The 25,688-nt window shown below is 40.4% G+C and overlaps 1 protein-coding gene across 18 annotated transcripts; it reads right to left on the bottom strand.

The window, feature by feature from the left end:
* Positions 1 to 494: 494 nt before the first annotated feature.
* Positions 495 to 25,681, bottom strand: apol1 (apolipoprotein L, 1). 18 transcript variants are annotated; one of them, XM_023965290.2, is made up of 31 exons: positions 25,446 to 25,628; positions 25,307 to 25,357; positions 19,033 to 19,104; positions 18,829 to 18,897; positions 18,326 to 18,397; positions 18,190 to 18,249; positions 17,941 to 18,006; positions 17,788 to 17,853; positions 17,634 to 17,693; positions 16,511 to 16,576; positions 15,550 to 15,600; positions 15,363 to 15,410; positions 14,931 to 14,996; positions 14,782 to 14,835; positions 14,624 to 14,692; positions 13,894 to 13,947; positions 13,098 to 13,163; positions 12,950 to 13,006; positions 12,219 to 12,287; positions 11,948 to 12,004; positions 10,256 to 10,312; positions 10,092 to 10,148; positions 9,971 to 10,024; positions 9,764 to 9,835; positions 6,124 to 6,195; positions 5,931 to 5,981; positions 4,009 to 4,062; positions 3,367 to 3,444; positions 3,235 to 3,274; positions 2,588 to 2,639; positions 495 to 2,516 (listed from the first exon to the last, which is right to left on the bottom strand). In XM_023965290.2, exons 1-31 carry the CDS (start codon positions 25,446 to 25,448, stop codon positions 1,559 to 1,561), a joined length of 2,721 nt encoding a protein of 906 aa, XP_023821058.1. In that variant the 5' UTR covers positions 25,449 to 25,628; the 3' UTR covers positions 495 to 1,558. The 18 variants fall into 18 exon arrangements, with proteins under 18 accessions (XP_023821058.1, XP_023821059.1, XP_023821061.1 ...); XM_023965291.2 differs by having other exon boundaries at positions 10,092 to 10,145; XM_023965293.2 differs by lacking the exon at positions 11,948 to 12,004.
* Between the last annotated feature and the right edge of the window lie 7 nt (positions 25,682 to 25,688).

Raw genomic sequence — 25,688 nt, 5'->3', positions numbered from 1 at the left:
TGCACAAAATGTACATAGTGGCCATGTGCCATGGCCTTAATGGTAACATGCACAACTCACAGCTCCTCTGGTTACATAACTGATGGGACAGTTCAATATGCTGTGGGTTGGGGTGCATGGGCACAAAACACCAGAGTATTTCACCCAACAAAGATATCTAGAAATGACAGACTTTTATTTTCTCATTTAATAATTAGTAATCAATACTTTAATAGTCAACACCAAACTTGGTGATGTCCTGAGATCTATTCATATATTTCAATACCTTTATATCAATACTCCCATCACTAAACATTTGATTCACTTTAAACCTGATTGTTTTATCTATCTATATATTTATTTTACAAATTATATGTGTGTGAAGACAAAAAAAACCTATTACTAGAGCTCCTTGTACAGTAGAAATCTTGTTGTGCTGTACACCAATTCAAAAACTCATTAATCAACAGGCATTATACCACTTTTAGCTTTTGAGAAAGCAAATTGAAAACAAAGTCTATCCATCCTTTAATTTTATTACTAGCAGATAACAATTACATTACGCTCGGAATGTCTAAAAAATAAAACCCCAATAAAGATGGATGCATGCAGCATGCTAAAACACAAAGGTGAAAACTAAAGAAACAGTCTTCCTTGTTGTGATGATGCGGTTCATAATTCTAGACCTCAGGTGCTCATTAACCTAAAACAAGATCTGGATTTAAAATAATGTAACAGATCATAAACGTACAAGTGGAAAACATCGAGTTGAGATGATCTGCTAAAACAATGTCTACAAAGGTGCAAACACAGTTAGGTAAAATTTACCCACAAAAATTGTGGAAGCTTTTTAATAGTCTCAAACTTTAGTTATGTTAAAACCCTTAAATTTAAGATAGATATATTTATATGTGTTAGGGTGAGGGAAAAAAGTCAAAAGTGCATGTGTACACAGATTTAAAAAAAAAAAGTTTATCCTTTATTCCGTTCTTCATTTAAACTTTCCCTCTAATAATACAAAAATTCTAAGAAGAAACACCATTTTTTGATGTTATGGTTGGCAAAAAAAAGGCTAATGAAGTAAGAAACATCAATCCACTATATTTCTAAAATATAATTTGGAAAGAATAAACACTTGTCCTTTTCAGGGTACAATATTTAACCTGCAACTATCTAGCCTAAAAAGGTATTGAATGCATGTTTTTAAAATGAATAAAAGGTTTTTCTGTCCAAATGTAATTTTCATCATGTTTAAACTCCATTTACTGTCAGTTTCATAAAAAAGCACGACTAATGGAGAAACAAACAGCTAATTTTTGAACTATATAATCTGAAAAGTCACCATCTCAACAAAATGGCTCAGGACCTTTCTTTCAAGATAAACATTTGTTCTATATTTAAAAAGGTAAACAAAAAATATACTTTGGATTTACTTGTTAAGATATGGCAAGAACCATTTAAGAGACGTCTCGTACCTGTGCATGAGGATGCAGTTAGTTGACAGAAATGTTAAAAAAATGGTTTACCAATTGGGACTCTTTTTTTCCAACAATTCTAATGCCTTTTCCAACGTTTCGTGTCAAACGTATTCTCTATTTTCATTGTCCTTTTTGATTTGCTTTTTAATTTGGTCGATCTCATCTTCATCTGAACTGCTGTACTTGTTCCCACCCTTTGTTTTCTTATTGTCTACATCTGCGCCATCGTCGCCGGTGTTGTTTTCGGGTTGAGTGGACTGCAGTTCAAATCGAATGGTGTTTAGCTCAACCAGGCCGTCATGTAGCTGCTCTGCCACCTCCCTGATTTTTGCAGCAAATTCTGATTTTGCGCCTTTTTTCAGCATTTTAGAGTCTTTAGCCACAAAGTAGATGTCCATACCCACAAAAAGGCCAGTGAGCACACCCGTAGCCATACTGGCAACCTGGACTGCCCTGGCCGCTGTGCTTCCTGCCACGTTGGCAATCTGCACCACACGCATAATCTCATTGGCGTTGATGAGGATGGCCTTTCCTGCCATGGCGCCATCTTCATAGAAACTACTCGAGAGTGCAGGAAAGTCCTGGTTGTATGCATGATTTTTCATTTTGAGGAGGTTGAACTTGCGCAGGTTGTCAATCCCCTGCTTGATGAACTTCAGGCACTTGTTGAAGTCAGCGATCTTCTCCTGGTAGTCTTCTACAATTTTCTCCACTTTCTTGCGATCCATGGAGTTGTTGACCTGGTTGGAGATGCCAGCACCTGCTGAGGTGAGACCTCCTGCTGTGGCAACACCCAATCCTACAGCCGTCACAATCAGGGAGGTTCCCATGGTGACCGGAGCCAAAGCAAGGCCAGCAATGGTTGCAACACCCCCGATGGCGCTGGTGGAGCCGCCGGTGATTTGAGCGATCTTGGTATTCTTGTTAAACTTGTCCAGCCCATCAGCGAGGGCATTGAGGTCCATGATGTGCTGCCAGAGGCTCTCGCCTCGCTCAGAGAAGAGCTTGTTGAAGACACGGATGCCCTTTTGCACTTTATCTGCTGTCACAGCAAACGCTCTGAGAGGAGGAGAAGAAAATTAAAAAAAACAATCTCCCAGATTAGCAGAAAGTAAGAGAAAGTCACCTACTTGGCTTCTTCTTTTTCCGTCATGTCATCATCTTGAGGTGTGTCCTCCCATGCTAAAAAGGAAAAAGTAATGCAATATTCTAACATAAATTATAAAGATAAAAACACTAAAAAATGTGAGCAGGACGTGAAACATGAAGGAATACACATGTCTCTCCCTTGAACCTTTAAAAGCTTTAAGTGTTAAAGTTTGCAAACAAATGATCGTCTCTTTATTTTGCTGCAAGGTTGGAGGAGCTGCTCTCAGAGTCTTACATTCATGTTTAAAGGACCTTTATCAGGCTTTCCTTAAGCCTTTCAGAGTAGCTCCATGGAGAAGGTGGATGTGTTTGTTAGCCTGGAGGGCAGTGCTGGCAGGGGCTGTTCCTCACTTTGTGACAATTAGAAATCTTGCTCGTTTGTAGATTAACAAATACTTATATTCCAGCATAATTTGCAAATAAATTCTTTAAAAATCAGACAGTAATTTTCTTATTTATTTTTTTTCATTTTGTCTCTCATTGTTGAAGTATATAGGAAAATTACAGGGAAGAACTTGCATAATTGGTCGCTGACTACATACTTTTTTGCCCCACTGTAACTCATTACTTCCCACCTTTGTTAAAATTACAGTAAAGAAGAGGAGAAATATAAAAAGATAAAGCTTACATTCCACTGTGTTCCACCAGTCCATAAGATTCTCCACATCCTAAAAGAGAAGGTTGGTTTTAGCGGACTTGCAATAAATAATTTATACCCAATAAACATCAAGAAAAAACTGAAAAAGACTGTCAGACAGACCTCATTGTTTTCAGGTGGCCTGGGGTCAATACGGAAGTCTTCCAGTCGATCAAACAAAGACCTGTTGGCGCCTTCATTCTATCAAAACACAAAAATAACATGCTAATTGAACCAAATCGTTTTATTTTCCTGTTTGGACATACGTCTACATGGAAGTACAGTTTTGACAGAGGACCGTGGAGTACATAAAAGTTAAATCAACTAGTAAAAACGTCTCCTTTCCCCAGTTTAACTTCTAACATTTCAACACTGTATTTCTATATATTGACTGGGAAGTGCAGGTAAGAAAAATTATGTTAGTGCTGTTTCTGCAGAAGTAAAAGGGGCCAAAAACCTCATTGAACAATGAAAAAGGAAGCAGAAAAACATGTTTGGGGACATAGTGGCCTAATCTCTTCTCATCTTTCATGGTAAATACATGCACAGACATCTGTGACAGAGTGGGGGAGGGTTCCATGTTAACAATGGCACAGGAGAAGAAAACGTCTACTGGGAGTGGAGTGGATACCCTGGAGACAAACTGGACCCGAAGGTTGTTTTCAAACCCTTAACCACAGTTCGGAGCTCATTGGGTGGTAAAGAGTTTTTCCGCATATAAGCAAAAGAAAACGTCAAGGAAGCAAAGCGCAAACAATGACCCACCTCTGCAGCGTTCCCTGCAGTTCTGTCTTCTGCAGTCCTTTGTTTGACTTTAGCCTGAAATAACAAAATAAAACCGTCAAATGTTATACTTAAGCTGAAGAGCTGCCCTCAGCGGATGGTGAAGTGGCTCAAAAAGCAAGAACACATTTAGAAAATATGACGATAGCATCAAAACAACATGAAAAGGTCTCATGTTTTCTAAAGGAATGAGACTGATGGGTTAGAGATAAAATAAGCAGCTTAAAGAGTTAGTTGGACGGAGAAATGCTCTTATGTCATGACTAAAGGCCATGTCACACAGCCACTATGTACATTCTGTGCATATGGCACGGATGAAAATTGGCCATGCCTGAATATACGTGGAATTCAGAAAAGCTGTGGTCTTTACGTGACATTTTCACAGATGCATCACGAATGAACCAAATTAAAACCATGAAAGAAGTTTGAATAAACCACTCAAAGAACACGCAAATCAATGTGGAACAGGAACCGTGAGCGATTATTACACTGTTAATATGAAATTCATTTGTGATTTGTGCATTGCAAAATCTGAACACGAAATCTGCGCCGTATGCGCAATATAAAAGTTATACGTACATGCGTGAAAAGTCTGTTAGACATATGTGGAACGGTTGTTGAAAGCCACAAATTTGCATCCATCTATCAAAACTCACACAAAATCTGTAAGATTTACGTAATAGTTAAATATAAACGACATAAAATACGCGCAAACTGCGTAATTCTCAACAGACCAAAAATTTTGGAATGCTCAAAACTGATTTCACATAAAGAGCTGTTGGCCAAAGCCCTTAATGGACGTCAGCACACGTCGACAAATGACAAATGCAAGAAACACTTCTGAATCACGCATATCACACGTGTCACGAAAGACTGAAAATTCATACAAGAACAATAGGCAAAACGTAGTGGTTGTGTGACACGGCTTTCATCCCATGGACTCAATGAACTCTCCTTTGTTTTAAACACCCATTTCATAAGCATTTTTAAGGAGCACAAATCCTTTTTCCAAAAACTTAATTTAATTTTATGGCAAAGATTCTAAGAAAGACACATATGCTTCCATATTTCTTCCACATTGCGATGAATTTAGTTCTGTTAAAGATCTTTACGTTAATTCCCACACCAGTGTTGGATCCTGTTCATGAACGGCCAAACAAGTAGAACATTAGAGAACAGAGAGCAGAAAAATACAGAGTTTAGCAGTCTAACAATCGCTGTTAGCCATTACTGAATAAAATGGTACTTTTCTATGTTCACACCAGGTCAAACTCAGATTTGGTAGCGATGTCTGAATGGCGTCCCAGTTAATACACACAAGTGTCAACCATTTAAAAACTTATCATGGAGGAAAAAATAATGATTTTTGATTTTTCATTCAAGTACCGGTATGTAACTATAATAGTTTTGCACTTTCCATAAAACGTTTTGCTGCTCTGCCATGTTATGATGAGCTCTGTCTGCAAGAAGAGGAAGAGTGCACTTCCTGTCTCTTACATAAGAAAATCAAAACAACAGTCTGAAATACTTTATGCAGCTGTCATGTGGACTTCACAAATGCCACAAATAACCATTTCATTGACTTTTAAATGGTAAAGTAATTGATTTCCTGATTCCTTAACTTCTCTGTTCATGACACCCAAGGCCACAGTTCAAAGACATAAAGCCTCAATGTTTTTCATAAAAGGAACTTTATTTGATGGATAAATAAAACCCTCACATGAGCCTAAAATCCAGCCCTGCAACCATATTCCGGTTGTCTGGTGATATTTGATGTCAAAAACAATCTTTAGGGAAAGACACGCTTCCAAGTCTCCAAACTAGATTCAAAATCTAAAAAAAGATTGTGAATCAAGGTGAAGCACACATGGTAGAAACAATTTGAAACAATTCTCAGACGTTACCTTGACTCGAGGCATGAACGGGTTGTTTTTCTTGGGTTTCTGAACTTTGGTCTAAACACAAAAAAGAAGATTTCTGGGTTAGTCTACAGTTTGTCAAATAAAATGAGGCTTTGTTCTGGAACTGACCTGTGAAAATCACACATCTTTTAAATCATCAAGAAGAAAGAGATGAGAAGACATGCAGCGGACTTACCTTTGTTTTGTCTTTGTCATCTTCTTCTCTCCTATCCTCTTTTGATGAAGAGTCTTTATCTTCATCTTCAGTCTGATAAAAAAAAGAGAGAGAACATGGATGGGTGCCGACATCCTTTTCCTGACTGTTGATAAGTTCTCCACAACACATGCAGACCCGACTTCAGAACTGATCAAAGGATCGTGACGTTTTATTTTTTCCCAAAATAAAATGCCTAAATGAGAATAAATTAATAATCAGTTAATAGACAAACGTGCAAAGAACTATAGGATGAGTCATTTTATTATCTATTGATGCAAGAGCCAGATCTGAAATGGATGAGTTGACAAGAGTGAACAGAAAAATGTTTTACCATTTCTTTATTACTAAGTTCCATAGAATTCAAGTCCAAATTTGACTACAAAGAACAAAAGAAAAAAAAAATCTCCTTTTGATTGAAGCCTGAAGGCGTCACGTGTGTTTTGCACATCTTGGGCATAAAACACCTGATAGGAGAAGTGGAACTGAAAAAGAGTCACATTTAGGCAGAATGGCTGTCACAAATACTTTCTGTCTTCACCTGAACAGAAAGACAAATTTAACAGAAAAAAAGTTTTTTTTTTTTATTTCTAGCATTTATCTGTTCAACAAAATAAACAATGTGGAAAAATATCAGGAGGAAAAATAAAGAAATACTGTGAACTTTTACACATAATTATATACATGTATTTTTTTTTTTTTTTAAACTTGTCCTGTCCAACAGCTAGGCAAACAGATGAGAGCTGAGGGCCTCTTGTGTTGGACATATTTTATTTTAACAAGAGGGGTTATTCATCTTCAGACAAACCAAAGGTATGTCTGAATAAACCCCTTTTGTAATTGACGCCAAACTTTATTAATTTCAATCATGTCTGAAAATCTTTGGTGTTGGACCGGACGGAAAAGGAAAGAGGGGAAGAAGAGAGAGGGACGTTAGAGAGAGGGGGGGGGGGTAGGAGGGTGATAATAGGAGGGGAAGGGGGGTAAGACCATGAAGCAGCATAGAGCAGACAGGTTTACTGGTTGTTTATCGTTACGGTACGGTTCAAATGTAGTACAAAAAGGGCGGGGCCTGTTCACACACACTCAAATATTATCAACACACCTGCTAGCCGCAAAAATGTCCACATGTCAACATGCACACAAAACAGATAGTGTTCACGAACGCATACCTATGCCTTTAAACCAACTAGTGTGAAATCTTTCATTCATTCAATCATGCAAACTATTAGTGCAAAGGTGAGCTAACACCTGTGCTCAGGTGAGTGTTTATGTTCTTCTAAAATGGATGGTGGAATGTGAAAAGAAAGAGGAGGAGCGCCCAGCCACCCCCACACCCATACCCCCGCCGCAGCAGCAGCGGCAGCCGGAATTCCCCCAACGCCACACGGGAACAGGCAGGGAACAACCGCCCCCCGGGCGACCAAGACCGCCACCCAGGCCAGGGCCAGCAGGACCGCCGCGAGGCCCCCAGAGCCAGAGAGCAGGGAGGCGCAGAGGGAAAGAGAGCGCCGCCCCAGCCCAGCCAGGAAAGCAGTCCCCCGCCGCGCCGGAAGAGCCCAACGCAGGGCCCCACCGGAGAGGGACGCCCACAGCCCCAGACGAGCACCCCACCACCACCCAGGAGTTCCGGGCATCCCCCCGCCCCGACCCCAGGTACGAGCCAGGACCCCCCAAGGGAGACCCGCTCCGCACTCCAGGCAGCCACCCACCCGGCCCACGGTTGGTCCAGGTAGGAGCAAGGCAGGGGCCCGCCGCCCCCGCCCAGGAGGGGGGAACCCCGGGGAAAAAAGGGCGGCCCACAAGGGATGTTATAAATATGGCCCGACCAGGCTCGGCCATGTTGGAAGTTTGGCGGGGCCCAGCGCCCAGGGGCAAGGACCAGGACCCACCCCCCAGGGACACGAACACCCCCGGCTCAGGTGTAATATGAACCCCCCCACCGTGCGGAGAGAGCACCGCCGGGCCCAGGGAGCCGGCACCCAAGGGACACGGCCGCCATCGCCAAGGGGCCCGCACCCCCCACCAGGGAAGGGGTAGGGGACAGATGGACCCAGGTCCCACCTTCCTTGTAAAATGTGTGTGCGTGTATGGGTGTTTGAGAGGGTGTTTGTGTGCATGTGTGTGTGTTTATGTTTGAATGTATATATTGAAGGGGGAGGGGTGTGTGTACTAAGGGGGGGTGCAGTTAAAATTGGCGAGTAGGGCACTAAGGGGACATCTCCTGATTACTCACAGTGATGTCCCCTCACCCTCCACACCAAGGGGCCCTAAATGTCTAAGGTGCGGTTAAAATTGGCGGGTAGGGTGCCAGGAGGACATCTGCTGCTTGCTTGCAGTGATGTCCAAGCACCCCCCCTACCAAGGACCCTACATGTCTAAGGTGCAAATAAAACCGAAAGAGGGGGGGCCCACTCCATACGGCAACCATAGGAGGGGGGCCACTCCCAAGTAGCCCCCCCCCAAGGCGCATCGCTGGCTAGACCCCCTACCCCCTCACCCTAATATGAGGTTATATAAGGAAGGGGGTAAGTTGGGGACAGCTGGTAGACTGTCCCCCGGTGGTCAAACAGCCGTCCCCCAGCCCACCCCCAGCAAAGGGGCCAGGGCCACCCAGCCCAGGGGCCCACCCCCGGAGGCGCCGACACCCCAGGCCCGGCACCACCCACCCCACACAGAGAGAGAGGAGCCAGAAAGCGTCGCCCCCCCCCGGAGCAAGCCCAGGCCCCCACCCCCAGACGCCGGCCCTAGAAGAGCTCTGGTCAGGCCTCGACGGGACCGAGGAGGCCAACCGGCCGAGGCAACCACTGATTGCCTCAGCGGAGACCCCGACCCGCCAGCCCCCCCGACCCGTACTAATAATGGGCCCCCCCTCCCCCCCAGAACGCCCCCCCACAGGACAGGGCCGACAAGCCCCCCACCCCACCCCACCCCAGACCCCGCAGCCGAAGCGGGTGACACCCAGAGCGACCGGGTTGTCCCGTCCCGTCCCAGAGCCAGGGAAGGGCCGATCCCAGCCCCAGGTGCAGATGGGCAGCCCATCCGGCGCCGCTGGGCCCCCCCCACCCGAGCAGGGCCCCCCACCAACCCCCCCCAGCACAGGCAAAGGGACCACCCCCCCAAGCCAAGCCAGACCACCACCCCACCCCCCCACCACGCACCCCCACAAATTATTAATTTAATTATTAATTATTAATTATATACATGTATGATGACACGCCTTTCTTATGTATTGCAACAAGGAAGAAAAGCTAAGGTTTAAAGGGCTTACATCATGCAAAATCATTTTGAAACATTCATGCATTTCTGAGTATTCCTCTAAAAACCTGCTTTCTGACCACCAGCTCCTCCCAATCCATCAAAACGAGTGGGTTCTAACAGTGTGACATCACAAACTGAAGAACAGCCCCTTCCAGCAAGAGTCTGCGCTGCCACAAATTTATAATTTTTTCCCCAAAGTATTCTCATAATCTTTTCTCTTTTGGTGGCTCTAATACTCTGTCCGAGTATTGTAACTTAAAAAGGGGGGAAAAAAGTTAAATAATCGTTACACTTTTATTTTTTATCAGGTTTAACATAGTGCAATAGCAGCTGGAATATTTTCTCTGCTGAGACTGCTTACCTCCACAGAGGCTCCAACCACTTCTGCAGGACCTTCTGAAGGTTTTTCTTTCTTCTCTCTGGGATTGCTCTCCTTTACACACACAAACATTTCCACCAAATACTGTCAGAAAACAATTCCTTCTCATGTGTTCAACTTGTAACTCTAAATTTACTTATCTTCAGAGGATTCGAACCACGTGTTTTAGGGCTGAAATATAAGCTTTACCTTGTCCTTGGTTTTCCTGGGTTGGACCTGGTTTGGGGACACGCCCCTGATTTCCTGCAACAGAGCAACAGATGAAGACATGAGGCGAGTCAAAGCGGTGAGCCGCTGGCTGCCTGCATACCTCTTCAGTGGGTCTGGGTGTGACTAGTGGTGCCTCATTTCTTGCCCTCCTTCCCTGCTGGATCAGACAAACACATGCCAGGAGGATTAACAGGAAATAAGAAGTATTGTCAGAGACATGCCAAAGGGAAGGCTGGTCATGAGAGCTGCAGCAGAGAAGCAGACCTGATTTGGATCCAGTTGTTCTGCTGTTTCCTTGGGCGTTTCTGTGTTTTCATTGGCCTAAAAAAAGAAACAACGTTGGCTTTTAAACCTTTATAATTGAAAAAATACCATATTGTTAGTATATAAAAGGATTTTAAGAGTTTTGAGAAGTCAGTCCCTGGTTTGAATTAATTCAGAACAACAACAAATGGGGGCGGCAGTGGAGCAGTGGCAGGCCTGTCGACCTCTAATCGAAATATTGCAGGTTCGATTCCTGCCTTGCTCACTAATGTGTTAAAGAGCCCTTAGGCAAGACACTGAACCCCACCTTGCCTCTGGTGGGAGGTTGGTTCCAGTGTTTGGCAGCGGAGCCACAATCAGCGTTTAAATGTGTGTGTGAAAGGGGCTGTGACCTTCGAGGAAGGTAGCAAGCGCTATATAAGTATACACCATTTACCATGTACAAATACTTAAACACATAATGAAATAATTCAATGAAGTAAATTGTTCCTATAAATTATACTGAGTACTTAAATTATTGTTGTCGTCTGGCTCTTGTTGGTATTATATTTGTTTCCTTTTTGCATTCTTTTTGATGTTCTGTTTTTCTTGTGATGAAGGTGCGTCCTGTTTCTCTGATGTATGTTTTGTTGCAGGTGTGACATAGTATTCATAAATGACATTGCATTTCCTATTTTGCTCCATCTGGTCTTTTGAATGAACCAGTAGTTGCCTGAGTTTTTTATACAGTTAAACAGGGGTGCTGATGTGATGTTTTTTCATGGCCCTGTGGATGTGTTCTGTTATTCCTCTGATGTATGGCAATGTAACCATTCCTTTGTTTTCTGATTTCCTTGTCAGTTTCTGACAAGGAAATAAACAAATAAAATACTAACAAGAGCCAGACGACAACAGGCAGTACAAGCAAACATGAAATCAGCCATAAAGGACCACTGCAAACAAGAAAACCACATCATGGACTGGGAAAAGGCCAAAGTCCTCCGCACTGAAGACAACAGACACCGCAGACGGATCATGGAGGTGGTGGAGATAAGAAAGTGAGCCCACACTTCCATGAACAGGGATGAGGGGGCCTTCTTGCTCTCTCACACCTGGAGCAACATCCTCCAGCAAAGAACGGACATCAAGGGGCGGAGTCACTTGTCAAAGTTTGACAGGTGACTCCGCCTCAGTCACAACCATCTGTTTTTAAAGACGTCACACACCACCACCTGATGACGACCCTGACGAAGGCGGAAGGTATTCCACTGAAACATGTCGGTACGTTTTACAAAACAAACCAGTGTCTGATAGAAAAAAATTATTCAAGTACTCAACATAATGAAATATATCACATTGTTTTTTTCTTTGTTACTGATAGAATCATTGTTTTTTGCAAGAAAATCTTTTTGAGTCAGCATCAATGGACAGACTTTTTCAAGCTCAATTGGAATTAAATAGAAACGAAATGATGGGTTTGAACCACGAAATGTAAACATCTGATTTAACACAACATGGTTTGATCCGTGACAAAAATACATGTCCATCAGATCAACCTAACAATTTATTCAGAGTATGATTAAACATGTCAGACCTGGAACTGTTAGGGTAAAAAGGTCTCAAAAAGAAAAGCAGATGGTTCCTCCTGAGACCCAGAACCTCCACCCTCACCATCCCCTCCACCATGACCAGCCAGCATCCCAGAATAATTACCCGGTTACTGGCAGAGCGGAACGGGTTCAACTCGGACATAGCTTCAACCACGGAGTGCTGATACAAAGCCACAAAGTCGGGGTAAAAAAATGATGGTATTAGTTCAAGACAAAACAAACTGCTGCTCTTAAACACCAACACTATATATTTGCAAACTGTACACTGCTCCTTTCAATTTACTCAAAGAACAACAATAATAATAATAAATAAAATTAGTAGTTAATCCCTTTTTAATCTTCGGAGAAGTTACGGTTTCTGTGTGCTGGCAAACCTGTCTGTGACTTGGAGGATTGTCTTCCTTGTCGATCATTTCTTCAGTATTGGTGTTGGAGCTCTTGTTCTGCAGATTGAAGTCATTTTATATATCATGAATTCATAAAAATAACCATAATTGCTTCATTAAAACCAAAAATGTTTTTATACAATTATTTGTGTTAAACTTCTCATTTTACATTTGATTTTCGTTTTGACAAAATCATCATAAAACTGTATGTGTCATTAAATTAACTTAATATTGTACAGCGAAGCAAAAAAAGAGACAGATTTAGTCAGTTATTCCCCCTAAACAGACGAGTTTGGTCTGTAATGTTTGTCATAAAAACTCTTTAACTGTTAGAGACAGAATGGAAACAAAGATACATTTAAGTATTGAGTTGCACTTTAGCTATTGACTCAATAAAAGAATTACACAAATAAATCATTAGAAGTTATACAATGTAATTTCCTGATTTCTTTTTTTTTTTTTTTTTTTTAACAGCCCGTCTCTGACAGTTAAAGTGTACTGATTATGAACATTAGAGACCTATCGGATTTTTCCAATAGGACAACTTTCAGAAATTAGAAACCAAACTCACATTTCTTTTTTCTTGCATGGAACCAAACACCCAGAGTAGAAAAAAATATAGTTCTAACTTTTTAGTGATTATCATTTAAAACAATCAAAGACAAAAGTTGTTTTGGTTTTTCACAGAACAAAGGAAACATACAAAATATAAACCGTACCTGGTCTTCTGTTTTGGTTGGTTTCACTTTGTTGTGTGTGGAGGTTCTCTTCATCTCCTGCAGTAAAACACACACAAACCATGAAGTCCGGACACTTTACAAGGATCTACTTTTACTAAGCAGCTGCAGCGTTTTCCTGTTTGCAAACCTCCTTTGTGGGTCCGGGTGGAACTGGTGGCGTTTCACTTTTTTCCCTGTCTGGATTACTTTTGACCTGGCAAGGACACACACATGCGGTGACTCCGTGTACTGAAGTGAGTCTTAAGAGGAAGTGTTGCAGTTTGGGAGAGGAGGAGCTTCAGGAGAATTACATTTGAAACAAAGTGAGGTTAGAAGCTTCAATGTTCTTCTAAAAAACAGAGGCGTAAACATCAGTTTGAAAACCTTTCAAAGATTTTTCTGTTACTTCTTCCAGTGAATTTCAGCTCAAGTAAAGAGTTTTCAGGCATTGTTATGTCAACCACTTATTTCACTCAGAGGAAATCTAATGTTTCACACTTAAATACACACTCTATAGAGCTCCTACAGGAAACAACAAACAAAAAAGTAAGTTTCTAAAAAAAACTGAGTAAGAGTCCATGTGAAACCACTGTTCCCAACAAAACCCAAACGGAGCCAGCTGAGGACTAGGAAAATGGGGTTTGAGAATTAGGTAACTGATGGCAGATATTTAAGCTGCAGTGAAATGCATGAAAACCAGCGAGTACATGACCTAACACCTATTTAAGAAAGGCTTCACTAAATGATTTGAGAGATTTTTCTGACAAAGTAAACACATTACCAGGAGAACATTTGGAGACACCCTCCCACTGATTTCTAATGGTAAAAGGTCATTTTCTATGTGGAACATCAGCAAGAATCATGAAGCCCGGTCATCATTAAAGTACCGCCACCACTTCTTATAGTTTAAGCCACCTGCACCAACACATTCTCTGAAGAATTATTTGATTTGCAGAGTGGAACGGATTCAGTTTGGATGCAACTTCAGCCACAGCGCTCTGAAAAGGAGCCAGATTTACAGGAAAAAGGTCAGACATCTGCTGCCCTTTGTAATCACTAAAACACTTTAATGTTAGGGAACATCAAAATAACCGAATAAGAAAAAAAATAAAAAGAAAACTCCACTATGTAAAGCAAACATGCCAACATGAGGGTTTATATTTTCCATTTTTCTATCATGAGCCACTCAGACAAACCAGACTGTTTGATCCACATAAGAAACTAGAGTAACTGACGTCACTAATCAGTTTGTATCACCTCTAAATATGACCAACTGAGTGAGGGTAACTGGGATCAGGTGGCACTAAAGCAGTGTTTTTCAACCAGTGTGCCGCGAGATATGAGAAATTACCTTCATCAACTGATCTAAAAACATTTCCCATCTCCAGAATATCATCTCTTTGTTCATCCAAACAGGCCCTGATAAAACACTGAGTAGTTAATATGAAAGATCATAAAATACTTTTTTCTTTGTGTTTATTTGATTCTATTAAAGACACTTTGATAAGAATGACGGTACCGCCATTTATAGATAGATGTAGAGCAATACAGGCTATGAGTTTCTCCTTTTTTGTTTTTATTTTTATTTTTGAATGCTGGTGTGCTGCGGGATTTTTGTCAAGGTTAAAGTGTGCCTTGGCTCAAAAAAGGTTGAAAAACACTGGTCTAAAGTACCGGTTTGTCACTGGAAAACCTCCTGCTGCCGGCAGGAACCTCGTCATCAGATCCGGTCTGCTTCTCATGCTGCCCAGAAAAGGACGGCGTCATTCCTCAGAAGACATGAGTGAAGCTACACAACGCGTCACAATGTCTTTCTGCAAAATCAGACTTACTTTGTTTGCGGAGTGAAATGGATTCAGCTTGGAAACAGCTCCAGCCAATTTACTCTGAGAATGAAAAAACTGAAGTTCAGAAAACCAACCAGCAGAAACCAAACTGTTGGCTGAATCACAAACAAAGTACATTTGGAAGCTGAACAAACCTGTTTGTGACTCTGCTTGGTTTCTTCAATAGCTAATGTCTCCTGCTCAACATTGTAGGAATTTTCCTGTTGATGAATTAGACAGGTTTTTAAATTAAAAAACCCTTCACAACATCATAATTAAAAAAAAAAAACAGGATTTCCTTGTTCTTACATGTGTGTCTAATGTCTGTAAACTAAGCCAGCATGAAAAAAACAGTACTATTTAGTTCTTTTATTCATCCATATATCAATCTATAACCCTCGTATATGTGCTCTCTGTTTTTTAAGAGGATAGATTGCCTTTGAGCTTGATATAGATCATAGACAAAATAAGATTTTGGTTATATAGAAGGAGTTCCCTTCAGTCATTTTGAGGAAATGACAAACTTCAAATGTGAGAGGCTTTAGATCCAGACATCGGCAGGGCAGGTAACATGGAGCAGGACCGACCTGAGTGTCAGTGTAGAACGTGCTCTTCATCATTCCATTTGCAGTCTCCTGCAAAAACCAAACCTCAACATCAACCTACACAGAAAGATGCAGCAATAAACTGAGCCAAACAAGAATTTCAGAAATTCTTATTTAGCTTTATTACGCTTGAATGTAAAGAATACCAAAAAAAGATAAAAAGACCTACCGGTTTAGATTTTGGCTTTTGCACAGGAGAGTTTTCCTTTCGTTCATGTTCCTGATATAAAAATGTGAGAAATTATCATTTTGAATAAACACAGCAGAGCATATTAAATTAAACAGAAATTTAAAGCACATGAGCAGTCATTGCTACGATGGAACATCTAGATAAAAACTGATGCCTTTTGACTTTAAGACAGGGTTGCCCACACTTTTTTGGCGTGCGAGCTACAATTGAGGTGACAAGCTCCAAAAGATCTGCCAATACAGACCAGACCAGACCAAGAGGGACAGTATGCGCATCAAGGTCACTTTAAAAAGTTGACATCTAATACAGTATTTTTAGAATAAAATGCTAGACTAATCATGGCCTGGAATTATGCAACTTCTAATATATCTTCTGTCAAAAATACTGTTTGTGTACCAATAACTCAAAAACTGCACAGTAGGAGTACTTTGTGAGGAGAGAGCTTTGTTGTGTGTATTGATGTTATTTTAGCAGTAATCCATAATTAGAACTGTGGATTCTGCTGCCTGAGTGGGCTCAGATCCCTCGGAAGGATGGGTCAGACACCCAGCCGTCCCTCCCAGGCGCCTGCGCCAGACGGGCCGTTTCCGTCACACTTGAGGAGATACGCGGGCCGGCCTGGGCCTCAATAAACGTCCCTTTGGCCCATAGAGGTCCTCCGCCGGGAAGCCGGCGCTCAGTGTATTTAGACACAGTGATGCATGTTTAAGAGGATGTTCGATTGGCCATTCTACATGTCAATCAAGTGATTTCACGCAGATGACTAATTTATTTGCAAACTATATTTTTATATGTGGCCCACGATTTAACATCACATCTGACATAATGATCACCCCTGCTTTAAAAGGTCATTTTATTTTAGATTATTTTTCTGAATGGTCGTCTTGTAGTTTAAAAGAAACGCCTCAAAACCATTTTACAAATCAACTTTCTTCCTTACTTTTACAGACTGCTCGTTGGAAACAGCGTCGCCGCCAGAGAGGTCATCTTCTACAGAGAAATCCTCCTAAAGCAGCAAAACAGACCAGGACCGAAAACTTTGGACTTGTCATGTTAGCTGACAGAAATCACAGGTTTGCATTCGTCAGCAGCTTTAGAAGATAGACGCATTGGTGAAAATTATGAAAATTACATTCATGCTTGTGGAATAAAGCTGAAAGTAATAAGACATTTATATTCCCCCTTGCTGACAAAGGAAATGCACTGATCCAACACATTTGAAGGGCCTATATCATGAAAAATCCACTTTTTGGAGCTTTTAAGTGTATTATAATTGTCATTCCACACAAAAACAACAACCTCAAAGCAGTATTTTAATTCATTTGTGCATTTCTGAGTATTATGAGTAAAAACCTGCTCTCTGAGCACCAGCCCCTCCCAACTAGGGGTGCAAAACATCACAAAACTCACGGTTCGGATCGTGTCACGGTTTTAGAATCACGGTTTGGATCATCTTTGGGATGAGTAAAATGGAAAAAACAACAATATGTATTATAACACCAAAATATTTTCTAATTGAGGCCACGCGGTACACGTGTGATCCGAACCGTGGCTAGTGATCCGTACACCCCTACTGCCAGCCCACAAAGACGAGCAGGTCCTCACATTGTGATGTCACAAAGTGAGGAACCGCCCCTTCCAGGCTAACGCACACACCCACTTTCTCCACGGAGCTAGTGGTGATCGGCAAAAACGCTTTCATTTTCTAAGCACAATCTGCCCATCCATCTTGTTGTTTGTGTTCGTGGGCAAAGCGCAGACACGCTGACGAGGCCGACTCTAAGGTTAACGTCACGAAAAGGGCGAAAGGCTCAGAGATTGAGATCGAAAAATTAGCTGCAAAATAACTAATGTTTAATAAAACATTTGTTCTAAAGTGTGCCAAAGGTAATATATCATCATACATGTGGATAGTTTGTATACAGCATAGTTTACTCTGAAAGGCTTAGGAATAGCATGATATAGGCCCTTTAAATGAAAAGAGATATAGATATGATTGCATTAATAACTGGCTCAATTTAAGCAGAGTCATCACTAATCCATGACTGTTTGAAATGTTCTACCTGAGACTGAAATTTAGCTCCTTTTTCCTTGAACATGCCACCAAAGAACGTACTTCTTTCCTAAAAAAAAGCAATTCAGAAAAAATAGCAGTTTATTACTTTAGAGCAGGTATTTATGGGTCTGCTAAAGCTGGACAGGGCTGCTAAACCGCACCTTGGTGGGGTTTTCAGACAGATCGTCCGTGCTGCCCGTCTGCTCACTGCTGGCAGACAAATCTTCCTTTGGGAAAGAAACAAATGAAACATCAAATGAATCTGTAGGATTACTATGAAGTTCTCGTTTGCAACAATATTCCAAAGAGCACACCTGAGATCCAGCTTCAGTGGGTTTCGGGCTTCTTCTAAACATCCGACCTAAAATGCCGCTCGACTCCTGGAAGACAGAAAGTCACAGAAAGTCTCAAACTTTACGCTAAGCCATTCCCATCGTTGGAGCTTTATAAATACACATGTCATCGTCCAAATCACTGCTGTGAAATGATCATTTCTGGTAGTCATATGAGCTGCTTTTATACATTAACTGTTTGTGTCAAACTGTTTATTTGCACAGCCTCACCTTTGTCTTAGAGAGACTGTTTGTGCTCCCAGAGAGCTCACTTTGTGACGACAAATCCTCCTGACGGCGGAAAAAGGTTGCTTAAATTCAGATAATTCAAAGAGAGAAAACAAACCATACGATCAACAACAAGAACCTGGGAGTTTCTGTCTGCTTGATCCAGTTTGAGGGTCTTTTTAAACATCCCGCTGAGCGACTTTCCCGACTCCTATTTATGAAAGAATTACAGATTACATATGGTTATGGAGTTGTTTTTTGATCTGAGAGCACAAAGCGGTGCAGCTGATCAACAAGCAGGGATTTGCTGCGCTTCATGTCTGTCAGCAACTCCAGAACGGCTGATTCTAGCAGGTTTCTAATCTCCCAAAACAAAAACTGTTCAAACTGAGTGCAGCTACTGTATTCTGATTTCAGCTGTATGGAAGAAAATCTAGTGTCCCGGAGTTACCATCTACAAATGTTAACAGTTTTCAAATGAACTTTTAGTACAGAGGCAACAACTCCCATTCATTTTTGCTGCTTTTATTTGTATAACATTTGACTTTAGAAACATTCTTATTGAAGTTTAAATCTTTCTTCCCTCTTTCCAAAAAGAAGAGACACAAAATGATCAGAGAATGAAGGGGAACGTGAACGCACCTTTGATGACTTTTCCATCAGGTCGTCATGGTTAGCAGGAATTTCAAGGTTTTGTGATGAAACAGAGGTCTGTTTGGAGACGGAAATATCCTTAAAGTTCAAAAGTTTCCTTAAAATCCTGTCAGAATACACTTCAAATCCATAGAAAAAAACAATAATTTTTTTTTCTCTTGCAGGTAAAATAATGTTTGATAAAAAAGTCACCTGTGCTTTGGTAGATGCATCTGCAGGCTTTGAGTGAATCTTCAACTTTCCACCAAACAGACTTGTTTTGGGCTAAAAAAAAAATCTTACATTTAATCAAAACTTCACAGCTCACTGAGAAAACCTGCTGATTCTTCTTTAAATATCTCTATTCTCACAACACAAAGTAGAGCAGAAATCTGGGGTTCTCCATCCATCACACACAAGACAAAATGATCATTATATGAGGAAGGTCTGGACCTGACTGGATTTATTCCCCAATTCTCAGATGAAAATAATATTTATAAATAATTTCATTGTAAACTTTAGAGGAAAAGTAGCAGCCTTTCCACTTTCATGTATAGCATGGTAGCAGTAATGGGTTTATCATGTATTTCTCTTTATTAATTTAGCCTCTAACTATCAGTGGTGTATGTGTCAGAGCTGCAAAGTAACCCAGGCTTTTACTTTATGATCATTTTTTAATAAACTACAAAACCCAGAATTATTTCTGTCTTAACCAGAAATCAAAGCTAAAATGACCAAATACCAGTTTAAAAACAAACTAAATCATTTCTCATATGTGGATTTCACATACTAACACAGCCATGTATTTATGTAGTAAACAAATCAGGGGTTTTAAAGGGTTTTCCTTACTTCACATCTCAGAGAGATTATAAAGTCGTGTCTTTAGCTCATCTCTCACAGTGAATTGAGACTTTATTGAAACATAAACTGAAATTGAAAATGAAAAATGAGACAGATATATGAGAAACACACTGAATGTAGTGATAACAGCTGGAAAACCACTGGAATGAATTTTGGATCATTTGTTGAAACGACAAAGCTAATGAAACCATGACAAAATATGGAAATGGATTTATCCTTTTCCAACTGACACTTCCCAATGACCGCTGATGACGTCTATAGAGGAAACACGAGTCTTTAGACCTTTAGAATCACCACCCATGTTAGTCATTTCTAAGCCTTCTATGGTTGTTTAAATGACCTCCAGGATCTCACAGTGTGTTGTGTCTGTGCAGCTGAAGCTGGGTGATCATAAATCTGTGCTGAAGGACATTATAATGTACCTATGCTGCCTAAGCCTGTGGTAGGGAGGTCAAGAGTCATTGCTGGTCTAACACATCCTTGGATTAGAGGCAGAAGTCAAATTTACAAAGCATCATGAGAGGACTGGACTATGTTTACAACAGTTTTAACAACAGCAATAAAACAGGCGGGTATTTCACCATTTAAATTGTAAAATAGTTTTGTGGTGTCTTGTTGTAAATTAGTAAATGTGGTTTATATTGCATTTCTTTAAAAAAATAACTCTTAACTTGGTAAATATGTTTCTAATGTTTGGCCATAATGTAATGTTTTGTAAAGGAACTACAGGTGAAAATTAGCTTAACCTACAATCTGGTGCAAGCATCTTTGCTTTTTACGTTTATTGAAGGCTTTCCCAATAAATTAATAAAAAAACAACGTGAATTTACCCTAAAGTCCTCCATCTCTGCTCCCTATACCTCATCCGTCTACTATGTCAAATTTATTTTTAAAAGAAAATAGAAAGACAGTTGTCTGCATTGATTCAAACAACAATTAAAGAGCAGATATTAATAATAATAATAATAATAATAACTAGAAGGAGCTGCATTTCCAGAAGAAAATGCAGGGTTGAATGCTGTATTGGTGAATGAAAGTTGAATTTGCTAAAGAAATGGTGGAACATAGCTGAAAGAGCTCAACATTTTAAAAGTAGAATGGTTAAAGTGGGTAGAAAACTGTAAAAGAAGTCAAGCGATAAGATTTCCTATGTATTTTAATGAAGCAAAAATCCTGGAATATCTTTAAAAGTTAAAAGATTTGAAAAAAAGTCATAGCAGGAATAAGCTGAAAAAGTTGAACATTGTAATAGTAGAATGGCTAAAATAAGTCAAAAATTGTAGAAGGAGTTAAGACTGAAAGCTTAAGTTGATGAAAAAATGGCTGAACTGTTGAAAATTTGAAGATGTTGCTAAAATGGCTAAAAGTGTTAGCATTGGAATCAGCATCATCAACTGACTCCAAAAAACACTTTGTTTGAGAGTATCATATTGGTAAAAGCTACATGTTCTAAGTTGACAGAAAATCCACTTTTTTCAAAATGACGGCTTTGTTATTAATTTTATCTCCATAGCAACCATTTTATGTTTGGGTCGCCTGGGGATGACGAACAAATCAACGTCAGTTTCAGACAAATCGGAAAAGTAAACCTTTGGACGTCCTTACCAATGAAGTTTTTTATCTAACCACGCCCACATTCCTTATATGTCCAGATCCAGTGAATTTCAATATGTTCAGTTCCAGCCATGGATGATGTTTATTGCAATATTTGCTTCACATTTTGTCATAAAATGGCTTTCAAACTGTAGGTAGTGTTGCCATCCCATAATAATTGCAAAACCTATGTTGAAATCCAAAGCCTTGTGAACATTTAAATGTTTGAATGGTGTCTGTAGCTGAAAGCATGTTGAAGTTACAATGGTTAAAAGAAACAAAGGTTTTCAAGGATTATCCTTGTATTTAAATGGAGCATAAATCCTGGAAAATCCTGGAATATCCTGGAATATCTTGAAAGGTTCAAGGATTTGAAGGACCAAAAGTTATAGCTCAAAGAATTAAGCTTAAGAGTTGAACATGTTAATAGTTGAATGGTTAAAATAGGTAAAAACTAAAGTTTAAAATAGCCTCAATTTTAGGCACAAAATGGCTGCCAAAGCGTAGTTGGTGTTGCCATCCCATAATCATTTCAAAATTTATTTTAAAGTCCAAAGTCTTGTGAGCAGTTTAATGTTTGAGCGGTGTTTCTAGCTAAGGGCATATTAAAGTTATAATGGTTGAAAGAAACAAAGGTTTCAAGGAATCTCCATGTATTTTAATGGAGAAAAATATTGGAAAATTCTGGAAAATCCTGGAATATCTTGAAAAGTTGAAGGATTTGAATTTCCAAAAGTCATAGCTGAAATAAGTTGAAACAGTTGAACATTTTAATAGTTGAATGGTGGAAAAATTTGAAATGTCCGAACGTGGTCTTGAACCGGCGACCTCATGTACCATAACTTCCCTATGTATTTTAATAGGGCAAAAATTCCCGGAAAACCTGGAAAATCTTAAAAAGTACAAGGATTTGAAAAACCAAAAGTCATAGCATCAATAAGATGAAGGAGCTGAACATTTTAAAAGTTGAATGGTTAAAATAGGTTAAAAATTGTAGAAGGAGTTAAGTGCCGAAAAACGGCGGAAGATAGCATAAGAGGAAAACAAAGGGTTGAATGCTTTACAGCATTCAACCAATAATAATAATTAGGCCTGCACAATATACCGCAAATTTATCGTTATCGCAATATCCAGCTCTGCAATATGCATATCGCAAAAGACGGCGAATATCGCAATAAATCGCAAACCCAAAATGTGTTAAAACAATCTTCTAGCAGCTTGAAGCATTTAACGAATCAAATAAATCCCTTTATGCTTTGACCAATCAGATGGACGCCTTCCCATTGTTGACCAATCAGATGGAAGCCTATTATGTTAACCCTGGTCCTGAAGAGCCTCAACCCTGCCTGTTTTCCAGCTCCCCTTAACCAGCTTGCTGTTGATTGGCTGACTCAAGTGATTTCACATCCTGATTGACTGAACACACCTGATTTTGGTTATCATTATCGAGCAGTCTAGGGAGAATTGGAAAACAGACAAGGTTGAGGCTCTTGAGGACCAGGGTTAGCCACCCTGACGCTTGTCCCCCATGTCGATGAGGGTCATTTGGAGTATAATTTTTAAACTGTTGCAATGAAATGGGAATGATGTTTTTGTTTATTTTTCTATTTGTTTATTTACCGCAAATTTATCGTTATCGCAATATTGATCACTAATATCGCATATCGCAAGTTTTCCTCATATCGTGCAGCCCTAATAATAATAATAATAATACAACCTGACTGAGCAAGAACTGAACCTGAACCAGGGGTCAACCGCCTCTGACATCCGCTCTGAACTCTCAGCAGATCTCCTAAAAATTCCAAGTGGTCTTTAAAAAGGCTAACTTAAGCTGTTAAATAATATAAACTAAGTTTGATCTTGTGAGCTTTTCTTTAGGCAATATCACAAGTAAAATAGAAACAAAGAGGAAAATATAAAAGGAAACGGTTGAAATGCATTTATTTAAAAGGCCCTTAGGTCCAGTATTTTGCATGCATTTGCTTAAGGGCCCCAAGCAACAAACAAATGGAACAATTTAAGGCCTAAAGTCCCACTCTGATCTTAGATATTTTGATCCATTTTCAATGCATTTCCAGTGGTCTGTTAATTATATTTGTCGTTTATTAGCCATGAATAAATAAGTTAATTAAAAAGAAAACTGTCATTTTCTAGGACAGTTTCTGCCTCTCCAGAAACTCAGTCTGTGTTTTGGGTGGAACTGTTTACAGAGGAGTAAACTTCCCTCACTCCCCATTATCCCTTTGTTTACACTCTCCCCCACTAGCTTACAGCCCCTTACAGCCCCAACATGACATTAGCGGTGCAACAAAAATGGCGAGCAATATTAGATTTACCCAGCCGTGCAGTTTAGATTCAGAATCCAGCTCAGACCAGGAAAACAAAGACGTTCATGGATCTATTGGTCTGAAAGTGGATGCATCAGAATGGAGCGGAGCATTAAAACTTAGCTCAATAACCGCGGTTACATGTGCAAAATATTTTGATCGGATCAATGGTCGGAATAAAAATTCAACCGTGCACATGGGCAGAGAACAAATAGATTAGATTAGATTAGATTAGAACAAATGTTCACATGGTCACACTTTCGGTCAGAATAAATCATTTGCACATGCGCAGTAGTGTTGAAAATACCTGAAGAGGAAATGAGTCCCACTGTAAACCAACATTGCTGCCATATACATTCATGCAGCAGCTCTGTAATATACGAGGTGATCTTCTAAACATGCTTTTATTAATGTTATGAATATTATGAAGCGCCTGTTCACTCATTTTATTTTTAATCCGTGTGGTCAGTGCTTTTTCTGTGGAACAACAGAGCTGGAAGAAGGGTTAGGATAAGGCTAACACGTGCTAACAACATTTAGCCTTTGATGAACATAAAAATCCATGCTGGAAATGCCTCAATCCGCATCTCGGCTGCACGTAAATATGTGGGAATAACATCAGCCTTTATTTTGTCGGGACCCGACTGGAAACACAAATCCATGTGATTGTTTGAATGGTTTCTAGGGACTGAGCAGCATTTCTGCTTTGAAAAGCTCACACACCGCCCTTCAGACGCTGTTTGTGCTGGCGGCCCGAGCTCTGCTAGGAGACACAGTTCTCCTGAGTCCGGCAGCCGCTAACCCAGAGCGGCAGGTTGGATTGCAGTCCGAAGTTATAAGTCTGGCTGCTCTGCTAGGAGACACAGTTCTCCTGAGTCCGGCAGCCGTCTATGTGTGACGTTAAACCAGAGCAGTAGTGACGCATGACCAAAATGAACTGTTTACGTTCAACACGATCGGATCAACAATCGGCATAACCTACCTATCTTCATCGGGAAAGAAATTTTGATCGGAACGAGTCTGATCGGGGCGGACTATTCCGAACGGCGTGTTTACATGACGCATTTTTCTTCCAATCAGGCGTTCTTTCCGATTACATTTGTCAAAGTAAACGCAGCTAGTGTCACATCTGAAAGCTTTTTCAAACTGAATCTTTTTTCCATCTACTTCTCTTCTGCTTCATAATTATTTGAATAAAGAAAATACTCATAAATGTGATGCTATGCTTAAATATCTTTAGCTTTATCTGTCATCAAGAGAAAATTACTACAAGAACATGTTAAAAACACCTAAAGCACCATTTCATCATAATGGGTCATTAAAACAATTATTTAAAGCTTTGTGAGGGCAGCAAACAATATAACAATAAATATAAGCCCAACTTTTGAAGGTAAAATAAGGTCAAATGTTTTTGGTAGACTTGAAACTACCAGAACTAAAGAGGCATAAAATCATTTGGAAAGGGTGCCTTTGTTGCGTCTGTGCCCTTGAGCCCTGTTGATGTGGAGCCGGCCCTGCTCCCAAACAGGATCAAGTTTAACAAAACAATAAAGAATCTCAGTAAATCTGAAGATGTAAATATTTCCTCTGTTGACAGTCAGCAGGTCCAGAGGTTTGGTGCGTAAAACTCCAAACCAGCAGCTGCCGGTTGATTTACGGAGCGACTAAACTGTTGTTTTGAAGGACAAACAAACAAACAAACTCACAGGAACACCCCCTCCTTCGTCACATTCCAAATCCAAATCACCGAATCGATCCTGTAAATCAAAAGTATTTTTGTTCCAGGTAAATACTTGATATTTAGGGTAAATGAGGCGGATTTAGCGCGTAACAGTTCTGACCTACCATCAGCTGGATGTCTCTGTCCTTGACTGAGAGACGACAAACAATCACAGTCTAAAATGAGCTGGACCCCTCCCGCCCGACGGGTCACAACAAAAAACCGTCCAGAAAAACAAACCGGCGAAGGAAGGAATTCACTTCCGATCCATCCGAGCTCAACCTGCCCATAAAACGGGACAATCTTCAGGCTTCAGCTCACCTGCGCGCTTCACCTGGGAGGGGGCGTGTCTATCTCACCTGTGAAAG

Source organism: Oryzias latipes, chromosome 17 (assembly GCF_053564925.1).
Source record: "Oryzias latipes strain Hd-rR chromosome 17, Olatipes_Hd-rR_3.1".
Lineage (NCBI taxonomy): Eukaryota > Metazoa > Chordata > Actinopteri > Beloniformes > Adrianichthyidae > Oryzias > Oryzias latipes.
The sequence above is the reverse complement of the archived record's forward strand: the minus strand, read 5'-3'. Positions and strand labels throughout refer to the sequence as shown.

What these genes read in the sequence shown, in the direction of transcription:
- apol1 (XM_023965290.2), bottom strand. An exon ending in GAGCTAAATTTCAGTCTCAG is followed by an intron (nt 16,577 to 17,633) that starts GTAGAACATTTC and finishes TTGCTGCTTTAG; the next exon opens with GAGGATTTCTCTGTAGAAGA. An exon ending in CAACCAAAACAGAAGACCAG is followed by an intron (nt 12,288 to 12,949) that starts GTACGGTTTATA and finishes TTCAATCTGCAG; the next exon opens with AACAAGAGCTCCAACACCAA.